The sequence below is a fragment of the Zonotrichia albicollis genome, chromosome 21, assembly GCF_047830755.1.
Source record: "Zonotrichia albicollis isolate bZonAlb1 chromosome 21, bZonAlb1.hap1, whole genome shotgun sequence".
Taxonomy (NCBI): domain Eukaryota; kingdom Metazoa; phylum Chordata; class Aves; order Passeriformes; family Passerellidae; genus Zonotrichia; species Zonotrichia albicollis.
Genome location: NC_133839.1, coordinates 4466799 through 4494141, shown reverse-complemented (window position 1 = coordinate 4494141; position 27343 = coordinate 4466799). Strand labels below are relative to the sequence as shown.

General features: G+C 45.2%; 1 protein-coding gene across 1 annotated transcript in view; it reads right to left on the bottom strand.

Moving 5' to 3' along the window:
- Positions 1-27343, bottom strand: part of PAPPA (pappalysin 1) — a 180560-nt gene that overhangs the window by 70304 nt on the left and 82913 nt on the right. The window contains exons 8-10 of the mRNA XM_005493856.4: positions 18986-19114; positions 17355-17446; positions 4809-5005 (exon numbers count right to left, since the gene is read on the bottom strand). Of these exons, the coding sequence (XP_005493913.2) occupies positions 4809-5005; positions 17355-17446; positions 18986-19114 (418 nt within the window). The remainder of the gene's footprint in view (positions 1-4808; positions 5006-17354; positions 17447-18985; positions 19115-27343) is intronic.

Here is a 27343-nt window from a genome sequence, read left to right as displayed (position 1 = left end):
CTGCACATGGAAAAAAAAAGAAAAATATGAAAAGTATCATTACTTCATCCAAGGAAGGAGCATTCCAGCCTGATTTTGCATGACAGTCAGGGCCAGGCTCATGACGCAGCTCTCCAGCCTCAGGCAAAAGACCAAATTGGCTGGTCTGTAGTTTCCAGGGGAAATGAAGACAAAATTTTGGACCCCTGGAACTAACTTTAGACTGGGAGACTGTGTAACCTAAGCTGAGGCCCTTTAGTGGATCAGCCAGTACTGGAAATGAGCTCAGCCACGCACAGCAAACCTACATTCCTCCTGTGACAGCCTGTGCACAGTGTCCAGTTCAGCTTTTTCCAGAACTGGTCTCTGATCACTCATGGTTCCTCCATTAATGGTTTTGCTTAGTGGGATTCTGCCCTCATCCTCCAGAGCTTAGTGGTTCAAAGTCTGGCTCGGCTATAAATAACAAAGACATTTGCAAAGCAAATCATCTTATTAAAAATGGGGATTTTTTTATCCCTCCAACCACAACAAAACTCTTACCGTTGAAGAGCAACAGGACTTGGCTGTGAATTGGGAAGTTCAAAAAGGGCCACTTGCAGAGCCGACAGACAGACACCCTCCCTCTTCTCAGCAAGATCACCCCAAAGGAAAGGAATGGCTTCTCCATTAAAAGTTGCAGGTTTCCTCTCTTTCCACTCCTGTTCAAGATTACTCTATTTGCTGGCTCTGCTGGATCTTTGGGGAATTATCTTCAGCATTATATTTATTAGACAGAATAAAACTGCATGGCAGAGAACTTCATCATATTTCTCTTTAATTTTCTTATGGTATTTTCTTACCACTCTTGGAGCCCTTGCTCTACCACGTTATTTCTTTTAGTAGTCAGGATATTTTTGTGCTCCTGTCTTCTCCTTTTGTGGGCTATTCCAGACATAGTGCAATTCTAGACATCTTAGCTGCTGGTGGAAGGTTTGCTGCAGCAAGTCTGGAGGAGAGCAATTGTGGGAATGGTAATGGGGCAGGAGGGGGCCTCTGTTTGTGGGAAAGATGTAATAAGAATCCTCTTCCACAACTTCTTACTCCATAGAAGCCCCTGTGGGGTACCCAGAGGAGAACAGGGTGTGTTCTTTAGTCCGGGAATGAAAACGAATCCCAGGATCTGTCTGTGCCCAGCAGCCTTGGGAAAGAGTCCCCGTTCTGTTAACTGTGCCTGAGCTGGGTGGCTTTTTCCATACACTGGAAACCCAAGCTCAAACAATGGCATAGGGAAAAAAAAAAGTTTTTTATATATATACGTATACACGTATGGTTGCTGGGTCTAAACAATTTCTGCACAGCTGGGTGGAAATGCAACAAAAGGCAGTTCCTGGGGGATTGTCTCTCTAAATCACCAATCCACACCAAGAGCCAAGTCTTGAGCACACATGGCTGTGACAGGAGTAACAGGGTCAGGAATCAGACACCTAAAGACTCATTAGTCCCTTCCTATTTACCTCTGTTGTAAAGGTCCAAAGGAAAGCTTCAGGTCAATCTGTTCTCCAAAAAGCAGGAGTGCCACCAGCAAGAGGAAAGGAGAAATGTCATCTCCAGTGTCCTATGATCAGCCTGCACTCATCTGCCTGTGCTCTTCTCACCCCAGCTGCAGCATCCCTCCTGGAACAGGCCTGTCAGAGGCTTCCTCCAGAGGCCTTAGCAAAATATCCAAATCCTCCCTGCTCTGACTGACTCCAGCAGGAGAGACTAACAGGAGCTAATGCACTCACCCTGTGCATAAACCTGGCAAAAGAAAACTGATGTGCAAGGAGAGGCTGTTTGCAAACTCACAGCAGAAGCAGGAAGGGGAAAACACCAGATCAAGAGTGAGCAAAATCCTTATTACTGAATTCCTTCTGCAGCTGACAACAGGTACTGAGCAGCATCTGCTTCCAGGTCTGTGCAAGACATGAGATTAGAAATCAAACTGCAAAACTACCCTGCACTGGTGCTTACATTTCTGTGCTGGTGCAATGTTGCTGACTGGCCCTCTTTGGCTCTGAATATGATGCTGTCAGTACTGAGAATATTTCTTAATCAGCACTGAAGGGTGGCTGCCAGGAAAGTAGAAGTGGCTGTCTCTCAGTCTTGCTTCTGCAGAAAGGGCGATTGTTTAAAGGGGGGGGCTGTTTGACCTTTCCATTTCTCAAATCTGTATCTCTTCGCCAAGACTGTGTCATTCTTTGCAAGCGTTTTATTGTTCAAAACAAATCTTATACTGAGAACTTTCTTTTTTATCTCCCTTACTATGTTGCCAGTCGGCAGCCTCACACTAACAAGTGATGTAAGAGCCATCTCAAACTTATAACTGAGTATCTAAGGCAAAGCCAGCTGCAGACATGGGCAATGTCTGCAATGAACTGAGCAAAGGGGTCACAGAAACAGCCCTGCAATAACAAGAAAGGGCTCTCCAGCTTGTGCTTATCAGCAATCCCCCAGCAGGTAAACAAGGCACATGGGCAGATATTGCTGAGAGATACCACGACAACCAACCAACTTGGGATGCAAACTCCTCAGAAAAAAGCCTTGACAGAACTATGACAGTCATGCAGAGAACCTGGCGTTGAGATATCTAAGGATGAGAAACATTTTAAGTCAGGACGTGCTTAAAATGTTTTAAAGCGCCTTGAGAACGCCGGGGCAGGGATGAGAGGCGGGGATGGCTGACAAACAGGCAGCTTATGTATTCTGTATATTGCTGGGCACTGCACTCAAACATATCTTTCATGGCATTCCTGATGGGAAGCCAACAGAAATACCACTCTGATTAATCAGGAAGCTACCCAGCAACAACACGAAAAGTTTGCACAAGACCAGCGAGCACACAACCTACTCTGAAAGGTATCTGGGTGAGGAAAGGTGCTCTTTTCATCAATACAGAAAACCCCTAAGGCTCAGTGCTTGTGCAGATAATGAAGCCAAACATGTTTACACACCAGTGATCATTACATGCAGCGATTAGAGGAGATCTTAGGTTAATTTTCATCTCCACAAGCTAACAGACTGATGACCTGCTGCCCCACCTCACCTCTCCAGAGCGACAAGTCAGGTGCTTTCCCAAGACAACTGTCTTGTTCCTGGGGGAAACAAAAACTTTCCCATCATCTATATGACTTAAAAGGTCAATGAACCCCATGCACTCAAACTGTGTAATAGGACCAGCTGAGCTAAAGCAAAAATTCTTTTTGCTGGAAGTAAATAGCACACTGTTATCTCCCCAGGGGCCAGGCAATAACAGGAGGCATGTTCCCATTCACTCTGCCAGTGTGTGATATGCCACTGCTCTGCCTATAAATACAACAGCTTTTTTTGCCTTTTTTTTTTTTTTAAACAAGGCTGTGACAACTTCATCTCATCTGGGTACAACAAACACGCCTGAGTTGTGGCTACACAGCAGGGCTTTGTGTTGTGTGAGTGCGTGGTGGTGGTTTTTCCAGCACAGGACCATATGTTACCTACTGTGTGGTGTGTCTGAGCTCCTACCAGTGCTTCAGAGAAAACCAGGGCAGTTCTGGAGCAGCTGCAGGGGGACAGAATGCCTGGGGTCATGCCCAAAAAGCAGCACCTGAGCTGGAGCCACTGGCCTTTGTTCTGCACAGGGAGCTTGAATGAGAAAGAAGTTGTGAAGGCACAAGCAAGGGTCCAGAGAAAAGGTCCTTTTACAGTGTGAAATAGTAAATGAGACAATGACAAAAAGTCAATACTGCGCTTGGGATTCTGTCTTGATTCTCTGCCAGCTAACCACACTTTGTGCATTTAGAACTGACCTGGTCATTAATTTGTTACAGACTTGTGCAATGCGAGCAAGGCCAAGTCTCTTGCATAAAGATGTTTTCTCTTGCAAGCCAACTGGAAATGCTTAACATTTACTATTCACAGAGAGATCTGTTTGTCATATCTGTGACACGGCACTCCTCTCTGCACTGCCCACTCAAGACACCTCTTGGATAATTAGATTCTTAGAAAAACTTTTCTGCATCCAACCAAAAGTCAGCCAAAGTTGATTAGTGTGATAAGTTCTCTGTCTCCAGTTAGGGATAACAGTGAGGGCTGAAGGAGGAATATACAAAGCAGCTCTTATATATGAAGAGCCTTTCCCTCTAAAAATCATCAACAAACAACGTGGGCCTTCCCAAATCAGGTTGCATCTGAACTGCTGCATCTGCATCATGAACAGCTCTGTTTTCCAGACATCTATCAAATGTTTTTTTTTTTTAACTCATTTGGATCTAATTCTCTCAAAGACACAAAAGGTAAAGTTATGGTAACTGGAGCTATTTATGTTACAAAGGAGACATAGGAGAAGGGGGTTAAAGCTAATGAATGGCTTTGGGAATGGACAGGACCTTTCTCAGAATAGAACAATAGGGTGCTTTTATGGAACTGGGAGGCAGAAAACACAAAACTATTAAAAAAAAGAAAGAACGCTCTTTTGTATTATTCGGCATTAGCCTTCAGAACTCATTGCCACAAGCTCGTTCCCTGTGCTTGCTGTGAGGAGCCCGTCTATCTCTGAGGTGATGATGGTTGGGAGAGGTGACTCCTGCACAGCTCATTGAATCAACCCAGCCACAACTTCAGCCAGCTCCAGTTGGGTGACTGGCACTGAATTTCAACTCATCACTACTAATCAGGCTCAGAAAGAGAGAAGTTGCTGCCAGGGTTCCATCCTTGGTGAAGCAACAAGTGAGCAGGCAGGGGTGACGGCACCCCTGAACACTGACCACTGAGCTCCAAGAGGCATTGCTTCTTCCTGGACTTCCAGGAGAGGAAGAGGAACATGCTGTCCTTACCTGGGTTGCTGCTGGCTGGCCAATGACCACCCAGCCTGGGCACTGCTGGTCACTGTGGTGTGAGACAGAGACGTTGGAAGCCCACTGGTCCAGGAAGCCTTTGGGAGTGTACACGCCGCAGTCCTTGATGCTGGTCATTTGCTCAAACTCCTCACAGACTCCATCGCCGTCGTGGAAATAGCACCTGCTGGGCTCATCTGCGTGGGGAAACAGAGAAAACAAAACTACACGTGTCTGCAGGGTAGCTCCTAGGTCCTGATACCATCAGTGGTTGTGTATCTGCTGGGTCAGGTCACCTTGAGTGGAAGCATTGGTCACTTCTGGGTCATACCAAGGTGATTTAAATAAAGCCAAGCAACAATAGCCAACTTTTGTATTGGGCAATTCCCTGAAGATATTTCCTAATGTTAGGGGGGTTCTGCTTATTTTCATCTATCTCCTTTCAAAAGAGATAGAAGAAAGCAGATACAGAAAATACATAGAGAGGCAAATGTGGGTGTTGGCATAATTCCACCAGCTGGGATGGAAAAATGCCAGTGGAGGGTTTGGTCTAAAATGTTTCCCTTTTTTTGTTTTTAAAAGATATCTGCAAATCAACAACAACAACAGCAACTGTGGCTGTAGAGATGGTGAAACTGCCAAGTTCACAGTTGTAGTGACCAAAGGGCCAAACAGATCTGTTTATCCAAGGCAGATACAGTACACACAGTGTGAGGGTGAGTTTGCCACATAAACACACGGCTTCAACCAACATGACTCAGATTTGACCTGAAAGGATCAAAAGCAGCAGGAGACTTTATTATCCTTGCCCATTTATTCTGTGGCTTCTCTAATGAGACTGCCAACAAAGATGCCAAATTTTTGAGGTTGTTTCTGTAACACTGGCCCATTAAAAACTGAACTGAGATCCATCTACTCTTTTCAAACAGACTGCATAGCAATAATGACTTTCAGTCATTAGAGTACTCTGTGAAATGGAAACCTTTGACCTGTTGGTATCCTATTTTGTATTGTATTATCATTGCCAGTCCCCAGAGGTATCCAGTTCTGACAGCCTGTTGTATTTTTGTCTGGCAAATAAGCCTGTTGAAAAAAACGGTAGGAAATTAGCCAGAGCTGCTAGCTGGACTGATGGAAAGGATCCCTAAGGAGAATCCTGTCGGTAGCACTGGACTATCATGAGCTAGGTGTCAGAAAATCCAAGGGCTGCTCAATTTTGAGCTACTTCCAATCTACTAAATCCCCTGTTTTTTTTTTTTTTTTTTCTTCTGGTTTACACAGTGAAATACCATCATGAGCCAGAAAACATCAGTTTATTGCTAGTCAATTATTTAATGACTTTCACTCCTTTTCCTCCTGTGGAAGATTCTAGGTCTTTAAGAGAGGGTGGCTTTGAAAGAATAAAGAAGTCTATCAGGGAAAAATGCCATTATGGTTTGATTTCATCACAGCCTCTGTGGACAACTTGTGTACATGGATAAATGTAGGCAACTGTGTATTTGACAGGCCAGAGCTCCTAGCTGGTGAAAAGAAGCACAAGTCTGGAACTGTTTCAGCTGTATGAGTGCAGTCCTGAATGAATTTTCCCAGGGTGGCCAAACTTCTTGCCCTTACATGTCACATCTTAACATCCTCATTTGTCTGGGAGCCACCAAACATACATCCCACCCCTCAAAGAGCTCAGAGGAGGGCCTGGGGGAGTTTTCCCAGACAAGAGATGACAATGGCTCCTGGGGTGTCTGGGTGGATGTGCTGATGGGCCCTAAGGCAACCCACCAGTGCTACCCCCATGGGGCTCATTCATCCCTGGGAGAGCCATGCCCTGTGTCTGGCCAGCTCAAGGGATGGGTGGATTGAGAATGTCCCTGTCATGGCCATGGAGAAAAAACTCTTGGTTCCCTCACCTTATCCTTCTGCAGCATCTCCTGTTCTGCTCCTCTCCCATATCAAGGCATAAGTCAGGTGTCAGGACAGTAGGATACAATTAATTGGCTTACCCACTATGTCCCAGTTAGAGTGAGAGGCCCAACAGAAATCTCTGAGAAATATTCAGCCCCAAAAAGACTGAGATCAGCAATCAAAAATCCTCAAAACCAAATGCCAAACAGATGCAAATATGTATTTTTGGAAAAAAAGCACATTTCTTTGTCATTTTATGAAAAAAGGCTTATTTCTGAAAAAAAGTGGTGGGGGGAATGAAAGGAAAATACCTACCCTGTTAAAAAGACCTGACCTTCAGCCTATAAACATATGCAGAGTCAGATACGCACACGTACAGTGAAACATCACCAGGCTGCTGCACACCCACGCTGACAGAAACACTGACACACAAACGCACGGGCGCTCCCTTTGCACATCCCCGACTCAGCCACCCCCCATGCAAACACCCACTAACTCACAGCCTAATTTTAGGCACATGCCTTTAGACAGTGTTCCCCGGCCTTCCCAAAGCACTGACTTCTTTCCATGACAGGCACTGAAGTAAGCACAGCATTTATAGAGCAACAAACTCCTGCGCTGGCTCCAAATGCTCCCTCCTAATGCGGTGATAAACGTAATGGGCTCCTGATAAGATCATGTGTTTAGGATAAAAGAATACTCATGGCCTGCTTCAGCCCGATGACGTAATTCATACTCACATGGAGGGGAAAGCAGCCTTTGAATAGCTGTGATCCAGGACAGTGTGTGATCCTAACAGAGGCTAATTTGTTCCTGATTATGCCTAAGACCCCAATAAATCTGTCTGCTCAGAGTCTGCAAAACCCGAGGGAGGAACCGAACAGAGAGCCTGAGATGTCTGAATTAATGGGGGCTGCCTAAATGATTAACCAAGTCCTGCTGAACTGCACTGTTATGAGCTCTGGAGCTGTGCTGGCCCTGGAGAGCCACCACATCCATGGGACAGCATAGATGTCATGCACAGAAGCTGAGAGATGAGGCACCCACTCGCCTTTGTGTGCTCTGAAAAATGATGAGGGAAACTGGCTTTACAACCCTGGTTACTTTTAAGGAACATCTGTTGGTCTCACTACTGACTCAGTGTGCAGTGCTCTGCATTGAGGGGAGTGCTGGTGAGAGGAGGGGAAGGCCTTTCCTGCCAGTGGGCATCCCAATTCTGAGTGATGGCAAACAGGGGATTGTCATTAAATCCTTCCCAGACATGAGGGCATCAACCTTCAACAGCCAAATGGGGTTCATCACTCTGTGGATTGCCAAAAATCAGCAGAGGTTCTTCCTTCAAGTGTTGAGCACCAACTCTGACTCTGGATTCTGCTGGTGGTCTTGGATTACTGGCGGGTTACAGGTTGAGCTTTACATTTTCATAAGCAAAGCAAAGAACAACCAGATTGTTTCTTCCTACAATTGCTCTTACAAAATAAAAACTAACAGGCTTTTACGCTTTCTTCAGTGGTGGGAACAGAGCTCAGTTACATTCATAGAGTCCTACAGGCTCAGAGCCAGAGAGGACAGTGTCAGGAGTGGTGTATTTCTAGGAATGAGTAGCTAATGGCTTTATTCCTATAATGATGCAAAATGCTTTTTCTGTTCTCTTCTCTTAACCACTGTGATACTAAATGCATTTGTGGCCTTGGCAACATGAGCTAATTTTTGTCTCCACAGAGGTCCAGAGGCTCCCAAGACCTGGGAATGGTCAGGGATTGCACCATGACCTGCACCATAGACTGTGCTCATCAACACCATGGATTTTGCTCTCCAAAGATGAATCTGATTTGAAGGAGATATGGAAGAAAGGAACATAGAGGATATCTGATTTGTCCTCAAGGAAGAAATTACTTCAAAAAATTAAAAAGCAGTTGCCTGGAAATCCAGCTGAAATCTAGAACAGTAAAATGTCTGCAGGCATAGCACCTGGCAGTAGGAGAGAGCATCTCTGGGGAATTAACAACAGATGCTGGAGGATGCTGAGCTGAACTCAGGGAACACATTTTCATTCAGGCAGCCCTAGCTCCTCTTCCCTTAGAAAGTCCTCACTGAAGGCAGAAAAACATTAGGGCCAAACCAAAGCTCCTGACTTGCCCTTGTTTTGGGAAAAGGCATTCTCCAGTTCAGCAAAGATTTCTGTGACATCTGGGAGACCTTGAAGGAAGCTCTGTGGCAGCACCAACCTGGAGAAGTGTGACTTGAGGAAACAAATTGGCAAGACCTGTTCTGCTAACTCCTGAAGTCAGGCTTTAAGATCCAAAATAGTCTTGGGGCTCTTGTGTGTTGCACCAGAAAATTATGCAAACTCCATCTCTCCTTGCTTCCTAAGCTGCCTGAGCACAGTGCAAGAAGCAGCTTTTTGTACTGAAGTACAGATCCCTCCTCTGAGATTCAGAATTGAAATAATGCCTGGGATAACACAGGTGGTTTAGTGAGCACTGGGAAGAACCTACAAGAACAGGCCTGGATAAGCAGGTAGCTCCCCATCTCTTTTACCAGATTGAGGAGAAGCTGGAAAATCATCAGCAAAATGAGTGAAGACTTATAGAGACCAGCAAGCAGACAGGCAGGATATACATTTATCTGTGATGGGCAGCCTTCCACTTCATGAAATAAAGAAAAAAGAGAGATCAAGAGATCCAGTTCATAGCACAGGGCACATCCTCAGATGAGGCTTTGAATGTCCAAGCAGGGTCCTCAAAGTGCTGGGGACAGACACTGGGGGCAGTTTCCTGTTTTCAGCCAGGACGCAGTGATTGGCATCGGCATAGTCTTCTTTTTGTGCAGTAACTACCATTTTTTTAAAAGGCCAGACAAAAAAAAAAGGAGTATTTTTAAGCTCAGCTGTTTACTTAGGGATGTTTCCAACTATAACAAGGCTCATGCCACATAACTATTTGTCCAGAAAAAAAAAAGGAAAAAAAGAGGAGGGGACAAAAATGCAGAAGCATTGTCTCAGAGTAACAAATTTTTGGAACAGAACAAGATTTGAATTTTAACCCCTGAAAGGTTTGTCCAGAGGTGTGCAGGCTTTTAGACACAGTAAAGGCCAAACCCCAGGCTCACCAAAGTCAGCAGCTTCTGCAGAAGCAGGGTTTTACCACCACGTCACTTAATAGGCATCTCCAGCACTGGTGTTTATGTTCACACAGAGGAGGAGAAATGTATCCAGAGGTTTCTATCACAAAAAGGGAAATAATTCCACTGCAGATCACATGAACTCGGCAGCTGAGTGACCGCAGAACCTGCTCCATTTATTTCTATGGGAGTTTCACCTTTGGCTTCAGTGGGAAGAGAGTGAATAATATGGCCTGCTTCCAGGATATCTGCTAATCTCTTCTTTAATATTGAAGAAGGCAGAGACAGAGACATTTCCTGCTACAGTAAAATATTCAAGAGTTACTTTCCTTCCTGGATGTTCTGATTGAAAGGAGGAAAACCATTACATGGAGCTTGGGCAGACCTTTCAGAATAAAGTCACATATCAATAAATGGTGACGTGTTCCTCCAATGAAATAAAACAGACACCTTGGAAACGAAGGCAGCGTGGGTGTCGCAATCTACTGCGGAACATCCAGGGGCCTCGCAGGAGGCTTTCTTTCCGTGGAATATGACAATCGTGTCTGAGCATCTCCTGAGCAGAGCACGCAGGGATAGTGCCTTTGCAGAGTGAGGCTCCCTGGTAATTCAGCTGCTCGTGGAAATGCATTCCTGGGCGTGACTGGCTTTCTTTGTGTGGTGGGACTCGGCTCCTCGCTATGATATAGCAGTCGGAGCACCAGAATTATGCAATTGATCTGCCTGCTGCAGACAGATACAATTACAATTCCCTCGCAGAGCCCGGCACTGAAATTTGATATTTCACCTCTAAGAACATGAGTCTTTGCCACTTAAGAGAAAGGATATTTCCCGTGGCTGGCAGTGGTAGAAAAGCCTTGTCTGAGCTATCAATGCCAAAGTGGCCATCCCCAACCCTGGCAACCAGGCATGGCCAACAGGACCAACACAGATATCTCTACCTGGCAACTAGGAATGGCCAACAAGACCCAACACAGCCCTTTCCAACCCCTGGTAACCAGGCATGGCCAACAGGACCCAACACAGCCCTTCCCAACTCTGGCAACTAGGAATGGCTAACAAGACCCAACACAGCCGTCTCCAACCCCTGGTAACCAGGTATTGTAAGAGCACTAACACCTATGTTCTCTTCCTACCTCACCTTGTTTCTTTCCCTGGATGGTTGGATAAGACAGTGCCAAGAAGATTTTGATATTACGCAGATTTATCAGCTTAACTTGGAAACTGTTCAACTAAAAGTCTTGAGGTTTCTGTCACACAAAGGAGTAACCATTATGACCAGGAGAAAGGTGGACAGCATGGCCCTTTGAGACACCTGGCACACTTGTTTAGGAGGAGGAACACAAGAGTAAAAACCCAGAGGTGCCATTCCCCAGGGAAAAAAAACCTGCTTGTTTGTACATGTAGTTTGATGTTCCTGCAAAGAAAGGTCTTGTGCTCAGACAGATACAACAACTGTGCTCTGAGCACAGTTGTTGTTGAGTCACAAAAGATGCTCTCAGGATGGGAGCATGACCAGCTGTGGAAGCCTCTCAGATCCACAGAGAGTAGTGAGGGATGCAACAAGCAGAGGAGTAGTTCTCCTGCTGGACTCTCATTGTAGCTGTGTCCTAAAAACTAAAGCTGGATTGAGCTGGGTTGGAGTCACTGGCCTAGGGAAATATGCAGGCAAATACCACTCCAGCCCACATTCTCCCCCACAAAAAAGCATCTGTCCTTTGTATTTTGCTGCCTGAGATGTCTGCTCTCTCTGCTCTGTGGCTCAGCTGGCCTTCCTAGGATTGCACTATTAATGATGATAGTCTGAAAATCACTTTAGGAGACTTTACGAGGATGCTGTGATTACTGACTTGCCAAATGAGTGCTTAGACATTTCAGAACATGCAGCCACACTTCTGCAAACTGCAGGAAACAGTCAGCTTCAAAGTATTTGCCTTAAGCTGAAGGAGTCACACAAATATCATCTGAATAACCCTGGCCAGTAAATTCATGACTATTTGCCATGAAATTCTGTTATAGAACTTCAGCTGCTTTAACAACAGCAACACTCTTTCCCAAGCTCCTTGGTCAATGCTTTCACCTTATTGATGCCCTGGGAGATGCTGAGTTTCTCTTGCAAGGTGGCTCTGTTTCTCCCATGCTGTTGTTCTACTGAAAGCCCTCAGCAGGGTCAGCCAAGGCCTATTTAATGCTGGTGAAAGAAGGCAAAATCACCATTAGCTGCTGCATGGGGCCACGGTTTGGGCAGCCAAAGCTGTGTTCCTGTGCAGTAGTATGAGGAAGGGAGGGGGAGAGGATGGGAGAGCTCTCAAAGCATGCCCACAATGAATATGGATGGTCATCCATCAATTTATTTTAAGCACATTACTTCTCTGTCAGAAAGGGAAAAAAGGAAAAAGAAAGAAAGGAAAGAAAAGACATATAAAATTAGGTTTGTGTCACTCATTTAACACTGCAATTTCCCCAGAGGATTATGCACCAAACAGAGATAGCAAGCTCATGAATATTAATCATTTCCCTGAATGCAATGCAGCCCGCCAAACAATAAGATTAGGGGAAAGTGCTATGCTTAATTTATGGATAATGGGAGAGGTAAAGGATAGAGCTCCCACAAAGGTAAGGCTCACAGCTGGAGGGAGAGGCCTCTGAGGAGGAGGAAGACAGATCCAGATTTGTAAGGTAGCAGAAAAACATTTGGGACCAAGCAGGAGCAAAAGAAAAGGTGTTTAAGGATCATTGTCAAATTAAAATCATACTTCTCCCAGAGCAACCACTGGTGACTAATGTTTCAAGCATGCCAGAAGTTGGTGGTAAATTCAAGAGCTAGATATATTTATTTTCTCTTTGCCTCTGCTCTGTGTCTTTTCTTTGTATTTTATATCCCTGAGGCCCTGATCCCACACACCATTGAGATGTGTGTCTAACCTGAAACATTCCCATTCTTCAGGGTGACCACTCCCATCTGGAATTCAGTGGAAGCTCTGCCCTGTTTTGCTGTAAAAAGGCTTTAGCCAAGAGTCCCTTATAAGCAAAGGAGATAAAATATAGCAATAATAGCACCAATAAGATGTGGCTGAAACCCCTATAAATTACCTGGCAAACTTAAGGGGAGATAGAAGTTCTGGAGCTACTTCCCAGCTGTGTTTCAATGTGTCTATCAGTCTTTACTCATCTCTTTTCATATTACTTTCTCTCCCCCTCCCTCGCTTTTTTATTGATCTCTGCATCTTTTTTATTATATCCTTCTCTTTCTTCAGCACTGGTGAGCTAAATCAATGCATAATGCACATCCCACTCCACAAAAGGAATGCAAATGAAAGCCGGGCTCTTTTTCAATGTCCCACATCTATCTGGGTGTGCAGCGCTGGCGTGTGGGAGAGTGCACGCCAAGGACAAGGTGCTCAGCTGTGCCTCAGACACCCATTTCTCAGCACTCCTCTGGGAATGGATCAAGTGCTGAGCCCTGGGTTCCCACCACTGTGAATCATAACTCTCACAAATGGGGTCTGTTTCACACAGGACTCGTCGGGTTGAACTTGGCTGAGATCCGCGGTAACCGCAAAAATCTGTTATCCCCCGAGTGATCAGGGCAAGGTGAAAGGAAAGCGGCCCAGGGGTGGGAGAGGGGTGCATCAGTCATACCAGCATGGTTTGGAATCACCTGCCTCCTACCCATCAAAAGGCAAAGTGAAACTTTCCCCGTGGGATCAAATTCTGTGTGGAAAAGATAAAAAACAGGCAAAATCTGCTACAGGAAGCGGCTGTGGGAGGGGGGAGAAAAGGTAGAGATGATAAATTTGACTGTGGGGAAGGGCGAGAGTGCTGCAGAACTTAGAAAAAGGAGCAGTGCCAGATGCTTCCATTAATTAATTAATTAATCTCACTGTCGCTCTTCAGCATGTTGCAGGAAGAAAATGCTATTAATCTTTTCTGTTTTCTGTTGCTCGGCTTTGTGCTTGGAGAAGGCCAGGACAGTCTGACAGTGAGACCACACAGTTTTCTTCCCTGCCTCCCTCCTTCCTTCCCCCGCGCCCCTCCTCCCTGGCAGAGCAGATTGATCCACTGTTATCTGATTAGAGAGGAAAGAAGGAGGAAAAACAAAAGCAAGACAAAAAAAAAATAAAAAAAAAGAAGTGTAATTTTATTACAGGCACTAGTGCAAAGTGTCTTGAGAGCCTTGTGTCATTTAGTCAAAGGAAAGTTGGACCAATTAAAAAAGCCCATAAACCCCATGATCCTAAAAGGCAAAGGGAGTGAGAGAGGCAAAGGGACACCTGCAAACAGGCTGCCTCCATCCCTGGAAATATCCAGAACGCAGCTGAACATGACCCTGAGCAACATGCTCCAACTTTGAAGCTGGCTCTAACTTTGAAGTTGGCCCTCCTTGGACCAGAGACCTCCAGAGACTCCTCTGAACCTAAATTATTCTGTGATTCATGGCTCTGAATCTAAAGCCTGGTGGTGCTTGCGGGCTCTGTTGTATTTTTCTCCTACCAAGCGAGGTGCCTTGCGTGGTCTCTGCTTTAGGAGGCAGGAGCCCACTTGGGCTTTGCTATCAAACCTCCTCCTCTGGAACCCGCCCACGACGCCCCTTCAGCCCCGTCTTTGGCAAACAAAATGTTTAGCAGTTCTTTCCAGCCACGTGGGACCCAATCCTGCAGACAATTTGTGACAAGCATTGCATTCACTGTTGTGGTTAGATTTGCTGAAGTCTAAAGAATGCCTTGTGGTAGTTCAGAAACATGCCTGGAAGAAAGCATTTGCAAGATCAAACCCTGAGGCCCCCGATTCAACAAAGCCTCTGAACATGTGTTTGAGGCTCACTGAATTCTTTGGTGAAGGGGAGTGATTCCCGGGGCTCTGAAGAGCTACATAATACAACAAGAACATCACTGAAAAAATAACACTCTCTGAAATAACTGCTGTTGTTCTACAGGATTATAACATGTGTTAGCCTTGTAAACATGGAAATAAATTACACTTATTTTTCTGTGCTCCTGAAACACAGGAGAATTCTTGGGCACCCAAGAATTCTGTATTTTCCAGGAAAACACCCCACCAATATCAAAGAAGAGTTTTGTTCAGCTTAAGGCAGAGGATTAGGTGTGATATTGTTAGATTGTGGAGAATGCTGAATTTCTGGTCTTTTTTACTATTATTTATTATGTAATATGCACAGCCACTCACTTCCCCAACATCTTTATATTTTCTGGTGAGATTTTAATGCTTGATATACCAAGCAGAATATAAATCAGCAGTGTTCATTTGTCTGAAAGACAAACTGGTGGTGTCTCCTTAGCTCTTGGGGTCATAATTCATGGTGGTCCAGCTACCACCAGAGCCAAAAGGATGAGTTTCACAGGTATTAGCTCCTCTATATCTGTCCTAGAGAGCTGAAGGCAGTGTTTGCCTGAAAACAGCAGTGGGGCTGCCCTCACAGACCTTGCAGAAGCACTGAGCCCGTCACCACCACAGCACAACCATAAAGTCACACAACCAAACATTTTTAAGGTCTCTCTTCCTGCACCTTCCCCTTGATTCAGCTAATTTGGTTCATCTGAGTCCCTGTATTCAATATTTCACAAGGAATTTGATATCATTTGTTTTGTAATCCAGGATCTGTGCAAACCACAACCTTCCAAAGCCCGTGACAAACAAACAACTTTTTTTTGCCCCTGGAATTCCCCTCTCCTATCCAACACAAGCAAATCTGAAAACCCACTTCCTCTGTCATGGAGTAGAAAAATCTGTATGTTTTAGTTGCTTCATTTTCTAGTCAGGCAGTTCTGTCCCACACTCTTGGGAAGCTCTGTTGCTGCTCCTGGAGTTGGATGGGGGATGAATGGCTGGATGATGGTGGGTGGATGATACAACTGGACTCCATTAAAGGTTTTCCCAACAATAACCAATTCCATGATTTTATATAAAAAGGCATAAATCAGAGTGTTGCATACCCCTAGGACACCACTGTGTGGTCCAAGGCTTGGGACACCCCACTCTTACTCCGTCCATGGACTAATATGGAGCATTTGCAGCTCCCACCCAGCCCACATCACCTGGTTTTCTGGAAAACTGATGGGCACAGGGGAATAACCTGGGTCATATCCTAATAAAACATGAATATGTAGTCAAAGCACAGACCTGGACCAAGGAATTGAGCCCTGCTGTGGAGCAGGGTGATACAGACACAACCACCCAGCACCAGCCCAAAGCCTTGCTGGAACCGGCCTCACACCATGCCTGATGTCTGGGGAACCCAAAACATTTGCGTAAGTGTTTATCCCACTTTCAAAATATTATGACTAAAATCTTGCAGTGCTTGAGGCTCTAAGGCAGCAAGTTACTTGAAACACAAATGTAACTTCAAGACCACCAGTTGTCACAATTAGTCTCAACCATAAATATCCCTGATTTCAATAGAACTATTTACATATGTAAATAAGTACAGCACCAAATCAGGCCTCAAGCCTCACTCACAGTGTGGGAAGCTGAAGTAAAAATGTAGTTGTTGCGATGAGCCAAGCAGTCCCCAGCTTACCACTCAAGGGAAATATGGTGCCTGTGAGGTCCATTCTACAGGCACAAGAGATAATGGTCAAATTGCCAAAAAGAGCAAATTTCAGACTTGCAAACGTTACAGCATCTGCTGAGGACTGATGCCCTGAGCTCAAGGCATGGGATCACTACATGGGGCAGGGTGTTTGCTTGGGCAGCCCAGATAAGGAACCTCATAAAATGTCTTGAGAAAAAGCCGACCCATTATAAACATTAACTTTGGTTCCTGAAGCTCTGCATGTTTTGTTCTTTACCAGATCTCATAGATCCCTGGGTGGAAAAAGCAACCCCACAACATGGGGCTAGCCCACAGAAGGTGCAGTGTAAATTGGTCTCCATTTCCCTTCTCTGTCCCCAGCATTCCTAGAGAGTTTAATAAATATGTAAAGCTCGAAACTGCAGCCCCGATACTCGAGCATCTTCCGGCCATTGTGCTTACAGGTTTTGCTAATCAGAGCAAACCAGGCTTGCAAATGAAATCTGATTAAGTAGTTTTCACCTCTGAAAAAGGGGATTAGCCAGACCTTTGATCCTCAGATATTGATTTGCAACTCAAAGGAGGTGTGACCTCAGCTGGACTTGCTTCTGGTCTCAGTCCCTTCCCCTTTCACTCCTCCTCCTGTTTACCAGAAAAAAATCAGTTCATGTCTTCTCACGTAGTCAGATCTAAAGCCTATTGAAGCCAGTGGAAAACCACCCACTGACTTCAATGGGCTTTGGATCAGTCCCACAATGGCTGACTTAGCCCTAAGTCCTGGGCTGTTTCAAAGCCAGCAGAACCAATTTCCCATCAAAATGACCAGAAGCTGGGAAGATATGTTCACCTTTCAAACCTACAAATTCCACCTTTTTTCTCTCTCCCATGACAACTCTTCAGCTGGAAATGCTGAGAGCACTGCTGGTTTTTCCCTTGTGCTGTGCACTGGGTTGCTGCCCACCGTGGGTCTGAGGGCTCTGGGCCAGACTTACCGATGCAATTAAAGGACAGCTCCTGCAGGCAGAACAGGGAACAGCCATCGCCGTTTATCTTGTTCATGTCATCACATTCTTCCCCCAGCTCTCTGCAGGCAAAAAGCAGTCAGCTGGCAAAGTAGCATCAACCTGATGGTCTGTGCAACCCCTCTAAAGAACCCCAAAGCCCCAATATCTGTTACAGCAGCTTTGTGTGCCCACCCTCAAAATATCTCTCCCTTAAGGGAGTCTTCTGGCTTCCTCCTTTTCATCATTCCTGGTTCACAGGCTCGCCCTGCACATGTGGATACCACTTGCTGTCCTCTGATGAGGATATGAGCAACTTCCTTCATAGCTGGTGTGGCTGCAGCTCAGCAGGTGGGGAAAAAGAGATCAGGAATCTCTGAAACTCTTTGTGTTAAATCTGGAAGGGCCAGACTGTGACCCCAGCATGGGAATGACAAGGCATAAAGCCTGGAGTGTGGCTATTCCAGGTGGCAGAACTTGGAGGAGAGCAGTCATCAGGGAGCAAGGGGTGTTGTGGATGGAGCCCTGCCTCGTGCCAGCCCACATGGCTGGGGAGAAGAGTGGGAACCAGATGAGAAAGGGGCTGCCACAGCTGCAAGTGGGGCCACAACCAACCAAGCTGTGACACAGTCTGGTTCCTGCTCGCTCCTGAGGCAGCTCAGCTATTGTTTGACACTTGCTGCAAAGCCACAAGTGATGTTTGAGGAATGTGCAAACATAACAGTAACAGAAAAGTTATGTAAAGCAAAATTAATCTGTCTTTCTCCACCTCTCTTTCCAGGATTGCCCTGGATTCATTTGTTGTTTGATTGTTTTCTTTGCTTTCCTTGCCTGTTGGGCTTCTTCCTGCAAATATTTGCTGCCAGGTATATCATCTGACAGAGTTGTGCTGTGTGATTGCTGATCAGCATTATTTCAAGCAAATAATACTGGCTGGATTAAGCACTTGCTTGTTGTTACTTCCATAGTTTAAATAATTAAATTACCTAATGCCAGGAAGCTTTGAAGCATCAGCCTTAAGGGCCAACATAGTAAAGGAATAAACTCTAACATAGTCGAGAAGGATTGTTTTACATTTTCAGTGGCCTGGGGACTGGTGAGAGAGGGGAGCTGATTGAGAACATTCAATTCCCAGCACTCTCCCTCCGAGGCCAAATCTATCACTTCCAAATGCATCCCAGCTCTGGTGGTCAGTCAGACAAGGGGTAGCACCAGGACCTTGGCCCCAACACGTAGCAGGGTTTTACCCAGCTGCCACACACATGGGGCAGCACTGAAGGTTGTGTGAGTTTTTCCAGCTCCAGGAAATGTCACATCCATGTATAAAGATACAGATACACGGGCAAACAGCATAAACAGCACAGAGCGTCCTTGCCTATCGATCCTGCTGTCTGGACTCCATTATCTGTATCTCTGTCTGTATCTCCTGGTGCCAGGAGAGAAGGGCCCACAGTACAATTAAATGTCATCATCCCAGTAATCATCAAGCACGTGAGTCATTATCTACAGATGAGAGCCAGCCTAACCTAAGGAGACACCAGAGGTCATCAATTCCTTCCTAGCCTCAGACTCTGGCTGAGGAGATGTGCCCAGATTTATCTGTTTGCTCTCTCCAGACTTACATTTGGATAATCCCATCTCCACAGTATCCACTCCCAGATATATACACGAGGGCAGGGGACGGCTCGCTCTCCTCCATCCCGGACACCACGACCACCTGGTATCTGTACGTGCTCCCGTCGCTCAGCTCCCTGCCAGACAAAAGGAGAGGCAGTCATTCACACAACAAAGGCAGCAGCAAAGGGCAGAGAAAAAGGGATTGGAGGGGGTTTGGCTGCCAAAAAAGCAAGGTATAGCTCAATCAGCTCCTCCCAGCAGTCCTACCTTGGTTTGATGGGATTAATTTTTGGTTGAGTGTCTTTTTTTTTTTTTCAGCACAATCAGCACTACCTTTGTCTATGCTTGATTTATGTATGACTCTGAAACAGGTGCAGTTCTTGACCACCAACAGCTAAACCCTTATTTTGGTCAGGTGCTGCTTACATCTCCGCCTGCTGCAGAGATGGCATTGCAGTGACACCGTGGCAGTGCCAACCCTCACCATGAGCAGAGGGAAACACTGAGAGCATCCCCAGCACTGCTTCAACACCTGAGGAACCAGCCCTATGCCTCACTGTGTTCAGCCTTGGGCACTTCTGTTCCACATCAAGGACAGCACAACCAGCAAGTCTGTTCATTTAAGGAATTTAAAATACCCTGTTCTTCATTATTATTATAAATACTCATTATTTCCTGAGCAGCCTTGAGCTCAATCTAACAGCACCTGGAGCCTGGATTAGTGTAAGCTGAGGATGTTTCAGTGATGGACAAATAAGTTATCCACATCACTTATAAGCATTAAAACAGAAAAGTTAAATAGCTAGTTTCTTCCAGAGCAAAAAATAGGATCCACACCACAGCACAGGATCAGGGTATTAACACTGAAATATTTACATAAAGAATTAGCAAAGTGTTACATATTTATGCAAAGCCATAATTACCTAAAACCTGTGCATTTGTAAATGAGGAATAATATTTTTCATATGTAATATGGGAATAACATAATCCTAATAAAAATGTTTAGCTCTTTCACAATGTATTTTACGCTACCAAAACTCAAAACCTTCCTCAAAGAAACTCATTTGTTGTCCTCATTGTGCAGATTTGTAAAGCCATGGAGTGGCCAAGGCAAAATGATTTGCTCAAAGTCATCAATCAGGTTAATTGCAGAGCAGGAAAGGCAACCCAGCTCTTCCCCAGGCCTGCCAGTCCTCTGCTCACTGAGCTCACATTGCCCCAATTACTGACAGCAATATACATGGCTTTTTGTCACAGGAACTTGGTCAAAAAGCATCTACTAATGAAGTGTGTACTATGAGGAGATAAATCTACTGTGCAGAGTAGCAAAGCTATTGAAGTGGATATCAACGAGTTACTGAAATCTTCAGGTTCATGAAATAAGTATCTCCTTACAACATTCATTAAATTAACAAGCATGACTTAAACTCCAATATCCCACATTATATTTTACAACAAAGCTGTTTCTCATGGGTACTGTGCCTCCAAAAGAAACTGGAATTGAATGAATTGCGCACCAAGAGCACTGGGATCTGACTCTCTGTTACTGCACATGGCAATGGAATGGGAGTGCAACTCACTGGAAGGAAAACAGAACTGGCTTTCTCATTCCTTCTGCACCTGATTCCTGTCAGCAACAGTCCGTGGCTCCTATTAGCTAAATTTGAGAGTTTGTGTAGCACAAACAGTATCTTAATTCACCTACAGGCTGGGGAGATGCCTACCCAGATATTGGTAAGACTGTTTATTCAATCAAAGTGAAAAGTTTCAAACTTCTGCCCCTTGGGGCTTGTTTAAAGCAACTGTTTTTCTGGGAGGGAAAAAAAAATTATAGGAAGTGAGTAAAGTGGCCAAACACACACTCTAGTAAAATAATGAGGGTTTTCCTCTAGATTTCACTCCCAGATAAATCCACTTACCAAGATGGGAGGTTTTCATATATACTGATGAAATCAAAGCAGATCCAAGCTTTGATTATTAAAGAGTAGTTATTTCTCAAGTTCTGTCTCAAAACCATTTGTAAAATATTTAAGATTAACAAGTACACTTGCAGAAATGTGGATTTTGTCACTGGGGGATCTGCTAACCACAAAAAAATATAAAAATTCAATTTTTGAAAATGGTAACAAATGAACAGTTGGGGCAGCTGCAAAATAAATAGGGCCACGTTGCTTTCTGATGCACTGAGATTGTGGTTCTGAGTGTAAAATAGGAGTTTGCAGAATCTGATTTTTGGTGTCCTTTCCACCAATACCTCAGGTGATGAGGCAGGCTAAGAGCAGTGAATGTGCCTTGCACATGGGTTTTACTGGAGGGAAGTATTTGTGTGCACATGTAAGCAAAGGGCCAACAGGAGAAGCTCACATTTGTTTGGAAGCTTGCAGAATACAGTGGACGAAAGCCTGGAATCAAATCAAGCACAAGGGAGAATGTGGTGTTTATGAATTATAAGGTGGCTGGAGATTAATGTGTACATGGGTGAATAAGACAGAAAATTGGAAGTGAAAGTTATTAGGTGGGGAGAACTCTGACCTAGTTAATTGTATGGATTAACCATGGAAAACTTTGTATGGAGTGCATTGGCTGCTGGCTTTGTGACACTGGGCTGTGCTCTAACCTTGTCACCTGCTGCACATCAGGGAGGAGAGATATCCAACTGCAACCTGCTAAAGGATGGAATGCTCTTGGAATTTTGTATTGTGACAGGCAAATGACCCTTCAAATTTAGTGACACAAAATACCTCTAACCAAACCCATTTATTCTTCAAAAGGAAGGTGAGCAAAATTTCTTACACATTATTTGCACTGTCTGGTTCCCCTTATTCCTCTGAAGTATGGGTAGAAAATAAGAGCATAAGTAATTTATGCTCATGATACCCCAATATCCTTGTCTTAGGTTAAAATACAAAGAAAGGAAAGACAAATGTCTGGAGCCATGTGGTGCCTGTAGAGCAATGGTAGGTCTCCAGAGGGGCAAATCCTCCCCATCCACATCCCAAATCCCCTTCTGAGCAACCTGAAGCTTCACAGTCTTCCCTGCCCTAGGGAACAGCAAGGGAGCCCCAGGATGTGACATCCAGGGCAGCACCAACAAAACCAGCTGTGCCCAGAGGAGCTCAGAAATGGGATGTCTGCTCCAGAGGGGCTCTTCAGCACCACGCAGGCAGAGCTGGAGATGTGGCTGGACTAGAACATCAAAAAAACACCTCAGAAACTCAAAACTGAAGCCATCATGCTTTCAGCTAACCCCAGCCTGACTCAAGGTATGACAAAAAGCTGACTGAGATGCACATGGCATTTCACGATTCAACAACTGGAACGTGAGATACTTATATCCTCCTGAACTGCTAAATGTGTCATATTGGCAGCAACTGGGAGTTTCAGCGTTCCTTCACAGTGCCCACATTTTGGAGAAATATAGCTGCTAAGGGGATGAAATGTGCAATACCCCAGGCAATAATCCAGTCCCATAGTGAGGGAGGGAGGAATGCAAGAACTGGGGGTTTATCCCCTCTCTATAGCTATAGGACACCAAGGCTGATAGTTCAAACTTGTTGTCTTATATATTACAACAGCTCTATTATCATTATATGTTGTCTTCTATATCAAGGGTTCTTTTACCATTATGGTGCAAGGGTTCCATGTCCTCAGAGTTCCATACCTCCTCGATGTTTCTCATAGGCAGCTCCTCTGAGCCCTGCCTGTTCCTGGTCCTTGCAGCAGCCACCACCTGACTCATCTGACTCCACCAATCCACTCTTTTATGCCACTAGTTCTTATTGGCTCCAGGTGTTGCCTGTTATCATCAGGCCTGATCCTAACCTTTAGTAATAGGGTCCAGCTGCACCTCATTGTGGGCTAAGATTACATTCTACATTACCTTCATTTACCCATACTGTGTCCCCCTACACAGACTGTATCTGGAGATGTCAGCAAGACAAGCTCTGCTCCAAGTGGTGATCAATTATGATATTTGACCATTTATTTTCTCTCCCACCTGCCATGGGAGCTGGTGACACAGTGACAGCAACAAGGGACATTTTCCACTTTGCTGCTGGGCAGGACTTGGTGCACAGTGGCTCTGAGAGATGCAACTTAAGGAACTGAGGGAGAAGAAAACATCTTTAACATCAAGGATGTGAACAAACCCTCTTCAAATGTATATCTATGGTCTTTTTATGACCTCCTCTAGAACTGAGTAAGCCTCATTGATCGCTGCAGCTTCCGCCTGTGGGGAGGCAGCCTTATTAAAAAGCAATGACTCAAGCCCTCTGCTTAGAGGGGGAATTAGGATGTGCCGTGTGAAATACCACCAGGGCAACTTTCCTGTCTGTTGTGGCAAGTGATCCAGGGTCAGGAATATAGAACCCTCTAATTCTTTTCCTGTTTTTACTGGGGAGGCTGGGCAGTGGAGTTAATCTTGCTCTCTCTCTCCCCCCCAGGCAAGGGACCTCTGCTCTCAGTTTGGGTGTTCCTGGAAAACTTACTGGGAAAAGTTATACCTGTGGGAAGTTGTTTTTTACTCAGACCAAGGTGGGTTTAAAGGATTATTGAATTTACAGAAGAAACAGTCATGCCCTTGGGTTCCTGCCCCAACCACATCTGCCCTATGCATGCTGTAGGGTTTCAGCATCTGAGGACACACCTGAGATGCAGTGAAAGCATTGAGGGAAAGCAAATATCCTATGCCTCTTTTCCTACTGCCATGGCATATATGTTTTTAATACTACAAATAATGGCAGGAGGTTTCTTATACAGCAAAGACTCATTTCCAACAGAATTGAAAATATCCTTAAGGCTGAACCCAGCTTCTGCCCTATGAAAAGACAAATGGTCAGACAGCAATGAAAGCAGACAGTGTTCCTCTTATTTAAGGACAAGATGACACAGGCTTTAGCATCCCCAATTAAATTACGACCATCACAGCCAGTGTTGTGTGAAACAGGCAAATTCTACACCTGAGGTGTCCTCATGAAGGACCCATCTGTCTTTGACCTTAAACAGCCACCAAACACTTGAGACAAAAGATGACACTTCCTTGCCACCTCTGTGCAGCCCAGAATGAGCCCTGGTCTGCTGGTGACAGCCCCGTTTCCCTCTAACACCGTCACCTTTGCTCTTCTCCTCTAGCAAGGAAGCCTTGCCGAGCAAAACAGGAAATCTGCTGGCAGCAAACAGCATCAACCCCACATCTTCCCTCCTTGCAATGCTTTAGATCAGCTGCCAGGGTGGACTGGGTTACAACCACAAACAGAAGAGCTGAAGGTCTACACCATCCCTTGCCCTGGAGCTGTCCAGTCTGTCCCCACATGCTGCTCACAGCCTCCAAAAGTGCCAGTTCCACAAGTCCTAAATTGCCCCAAATATCCACCAACACCATTGTGTTTATAGGTTTCACTATCCTCAGGTGCTCCAAAAAAACAGCTGATAAGGAGTGAGCTAGGAGGATAAGGTCACTTTAGGACAACCCAAACAAATCAGCTCCCCAACTTCCATTCTTTCCCCCTCATTGTCATTGACTGCACAAATACAACTGTTTTCTTCTTCTTGTCTCCTCTCACACATATGCTCCCCCTTGCTCTGCCGTTTTTTAATAAAAATGGCATGAGAAGCACGGCAGAAGATAATGAAGAGAATTCCTGCCTGGCTCTGCAGTTGGAGAGAGGAGGGGTGGGATGCTGTAAACACAAGGAGGACGTCAAAAATCCCGAATTGCGCCGGGCTGTTATTTCAGCTGTGGCCCAAGCTCTCCCTGTTTGGATAAGCACAGCAACATGGCAGGTGCAAAGGCCTCAAAACAACTCTCTTGCCTCTCTCTCAGATACTGAGCTGACTCAGAAGACACAAATGCCAAGGAAACAGCCTTGGAGAGGCTTTTCTCTCTCTCTCTCTATGAGGACAGAAGTGCCAATAGGGGCCACGGGTGTGCTCTGTGCCCTCCAGCTCTTTTATGATTTGTTTACAAGCACAAGATTTGTTTACAAAACAAGGTAGTTGGAGTACTAAAGGAATACTCAGGGGATGGATGGGAGACTGGGGATTGTATGGTGGATTTCTGCTCCCAAATTCAAACCTGAACTGGGTGTTTCCAAGGAAGAACCATGGAGCAGCAAACAGCCTGAACAGATAATGTGAGCTGGACACTGGGTGGGTACATTCTGTACCAGCAGGACTCTGTGCTTTCTGAAGCCCAGACTCAACTTTTGCTTCTGGCTGTGTCAGAAAGTTTAACAAACACCTAAACCAGTCACCTTACCCACTTATGCAATAACCCATGGGCTTGGCACTGAAGTCAGAGGTTAAAGGATCCAGTGTATTAGAAAAGGAAAATATCCTTTGATCCTTAGAATATTTCTAGGAACCAAAGCCACCACCAACTCTCATAATCACCACAAATCCAAACCAGGCAATTAGTCTGCAGCTTTGCTCTCATTTCCATTGGTGTAAAACTAAAGTAACTCAGCAAAACACTGCAGGTTTAAACCACTGCAATTCAGCTGCTCATCTGTCCCTCTGAGGTGCATTTGCTGCTCGGAGCAGCTCCATGCCTGCACAAGATGCCCTGGGGCAGGATTACATGTCTGCCTGTAGCACCTCTACTCTGAAACCCAGGTCCTGTTTAGGACCTTAAACACACTTGATTTTAAACATTTTTTTTTACACATACTGCTCTCCTCTCTTTTTCATGCAAGGACTGTTAAGTTTTGTAAGTAGCAAACCTATAGATATGAATGCAACTGATTAACTCCTGCAGACTTTGATATAATCCTCCAAGCGTTTTCCCTGCTATCAGTTGAAGACACAGTAGCATATTTAGTAAAAAAACAAAGTTTGCAGCCAAGGCCTTAAAGATAGTTCTTGAAAAAAACCAAAAACCAAAAGAAACAATGTCAAGAGATGGGTTTCTCCTCTCATGTTTAACAACAACAAAAATACGAATTTTAGGTGGCTGATATAAATGGACAATCTCACTGAGATTAGGTTACAAATCCTGGGATAAAGTAAATCCTCAAGGCCCTGGGCCTCACATGGGTGTTTGCACCAGACAGGCAATTTCACGGCAGCACACAGGTTAAGTGTCAGAGCACCTGGTTGCTATTAGAAGCAGGGAATGAAGGAAGGGGAAAAAAAATCTGTTGTGTTTTCTTCTTCACTGCTGAACAAGATGGAAGCACTTCTCAGCATGAGGCTCAGATGTGGCCACCACAGGAGGGGAAAGCTGGGGTGGTTTAGCTGAGAAAGGAAAGACAGACTGGGGACATGAAATGCAGAAAAACCTATTTCCAGGCAGAAGCTGTCTACTGTGAGATGTGACCAGGAATAGAGCGAAGCAGGCTCCAGCTTAGGAATAGAAGGAAAAAAAAAAAAAAAAACAACCTTTATTAACCTACAATACATAAAAGAAACACACAGAACTCAGGATGAAAAACCTTCCAAACATTCCTGCTCTCCCCAACCAAGTTCCCAATACATTACAGTAAGACAAAACCTTGGACTCTCAATTCAGTTGCCATCTTTCAGATCAACAACTCTCAGTCCATCACTACCTTGCAGAAAACCCTATTTCCAGGCAGAAGGCTGGACATGAAATGCAGAAAACCCTATTTCCAGGCAGAAGCCAGCAGCTCTCCATTGATTTTGAGGGATTGGTGCCAGTATCCTCCACCTGAGGACACCGCTTGGTGTCCCAGTGCAGCAGAGAGAAAACAGAAACACAGCCAGCAGGCAGTCTGGGACAGGATAACTGCTGTCAAGGCCATCACTGTCACTGATGAAGCTCTGCCTGTTGCATCATGCCTCTCTGAGCACTGCCTGGCTCCTGACACCCTTACCCATATCTCAGTTGTGACGTGGTGTCTGTAACAGCACCAGCCTGCTTGCACACAGTGCAGGAGAATGCCTGATGCACACCCTACCCTGACCACCACACCCTGGGAGCCAACCTTTGGATCACCAAAAAGAAGCCAAGTTTTGGATCACCACTCAAGTTTTGGATCATCTCTGGGACTGGGAGCACTTCTGCTGCTGCCCTCAGCCCTCTGCCGTTCCATTGAGTTTGGGCAGAAATGTCTTCCCAGTTTAGGGTGGTCAGCTTGGCAGACTAATCTTCTTCACCTTCTCTGAATCCAGACCTGAGTTCTTGGATTTATTTACAACAGACCTGAGCCAAGAGCTGATTTTCAGTACTCAATACCCTCCTGTTTCCCTGTAATCCCACCAAAATGGTGAACAGAGCCGTGGGAGCAAACACTCACAGTGTCTGATCCGAAGCTCCTGGAGCCAGTGGAAGTTATTTTGTGCATTTTCAGTGGAGCTTAGATTGGGCCCCAAGTGAACACAGATGTTTGCAGTGTTCTCTGGTT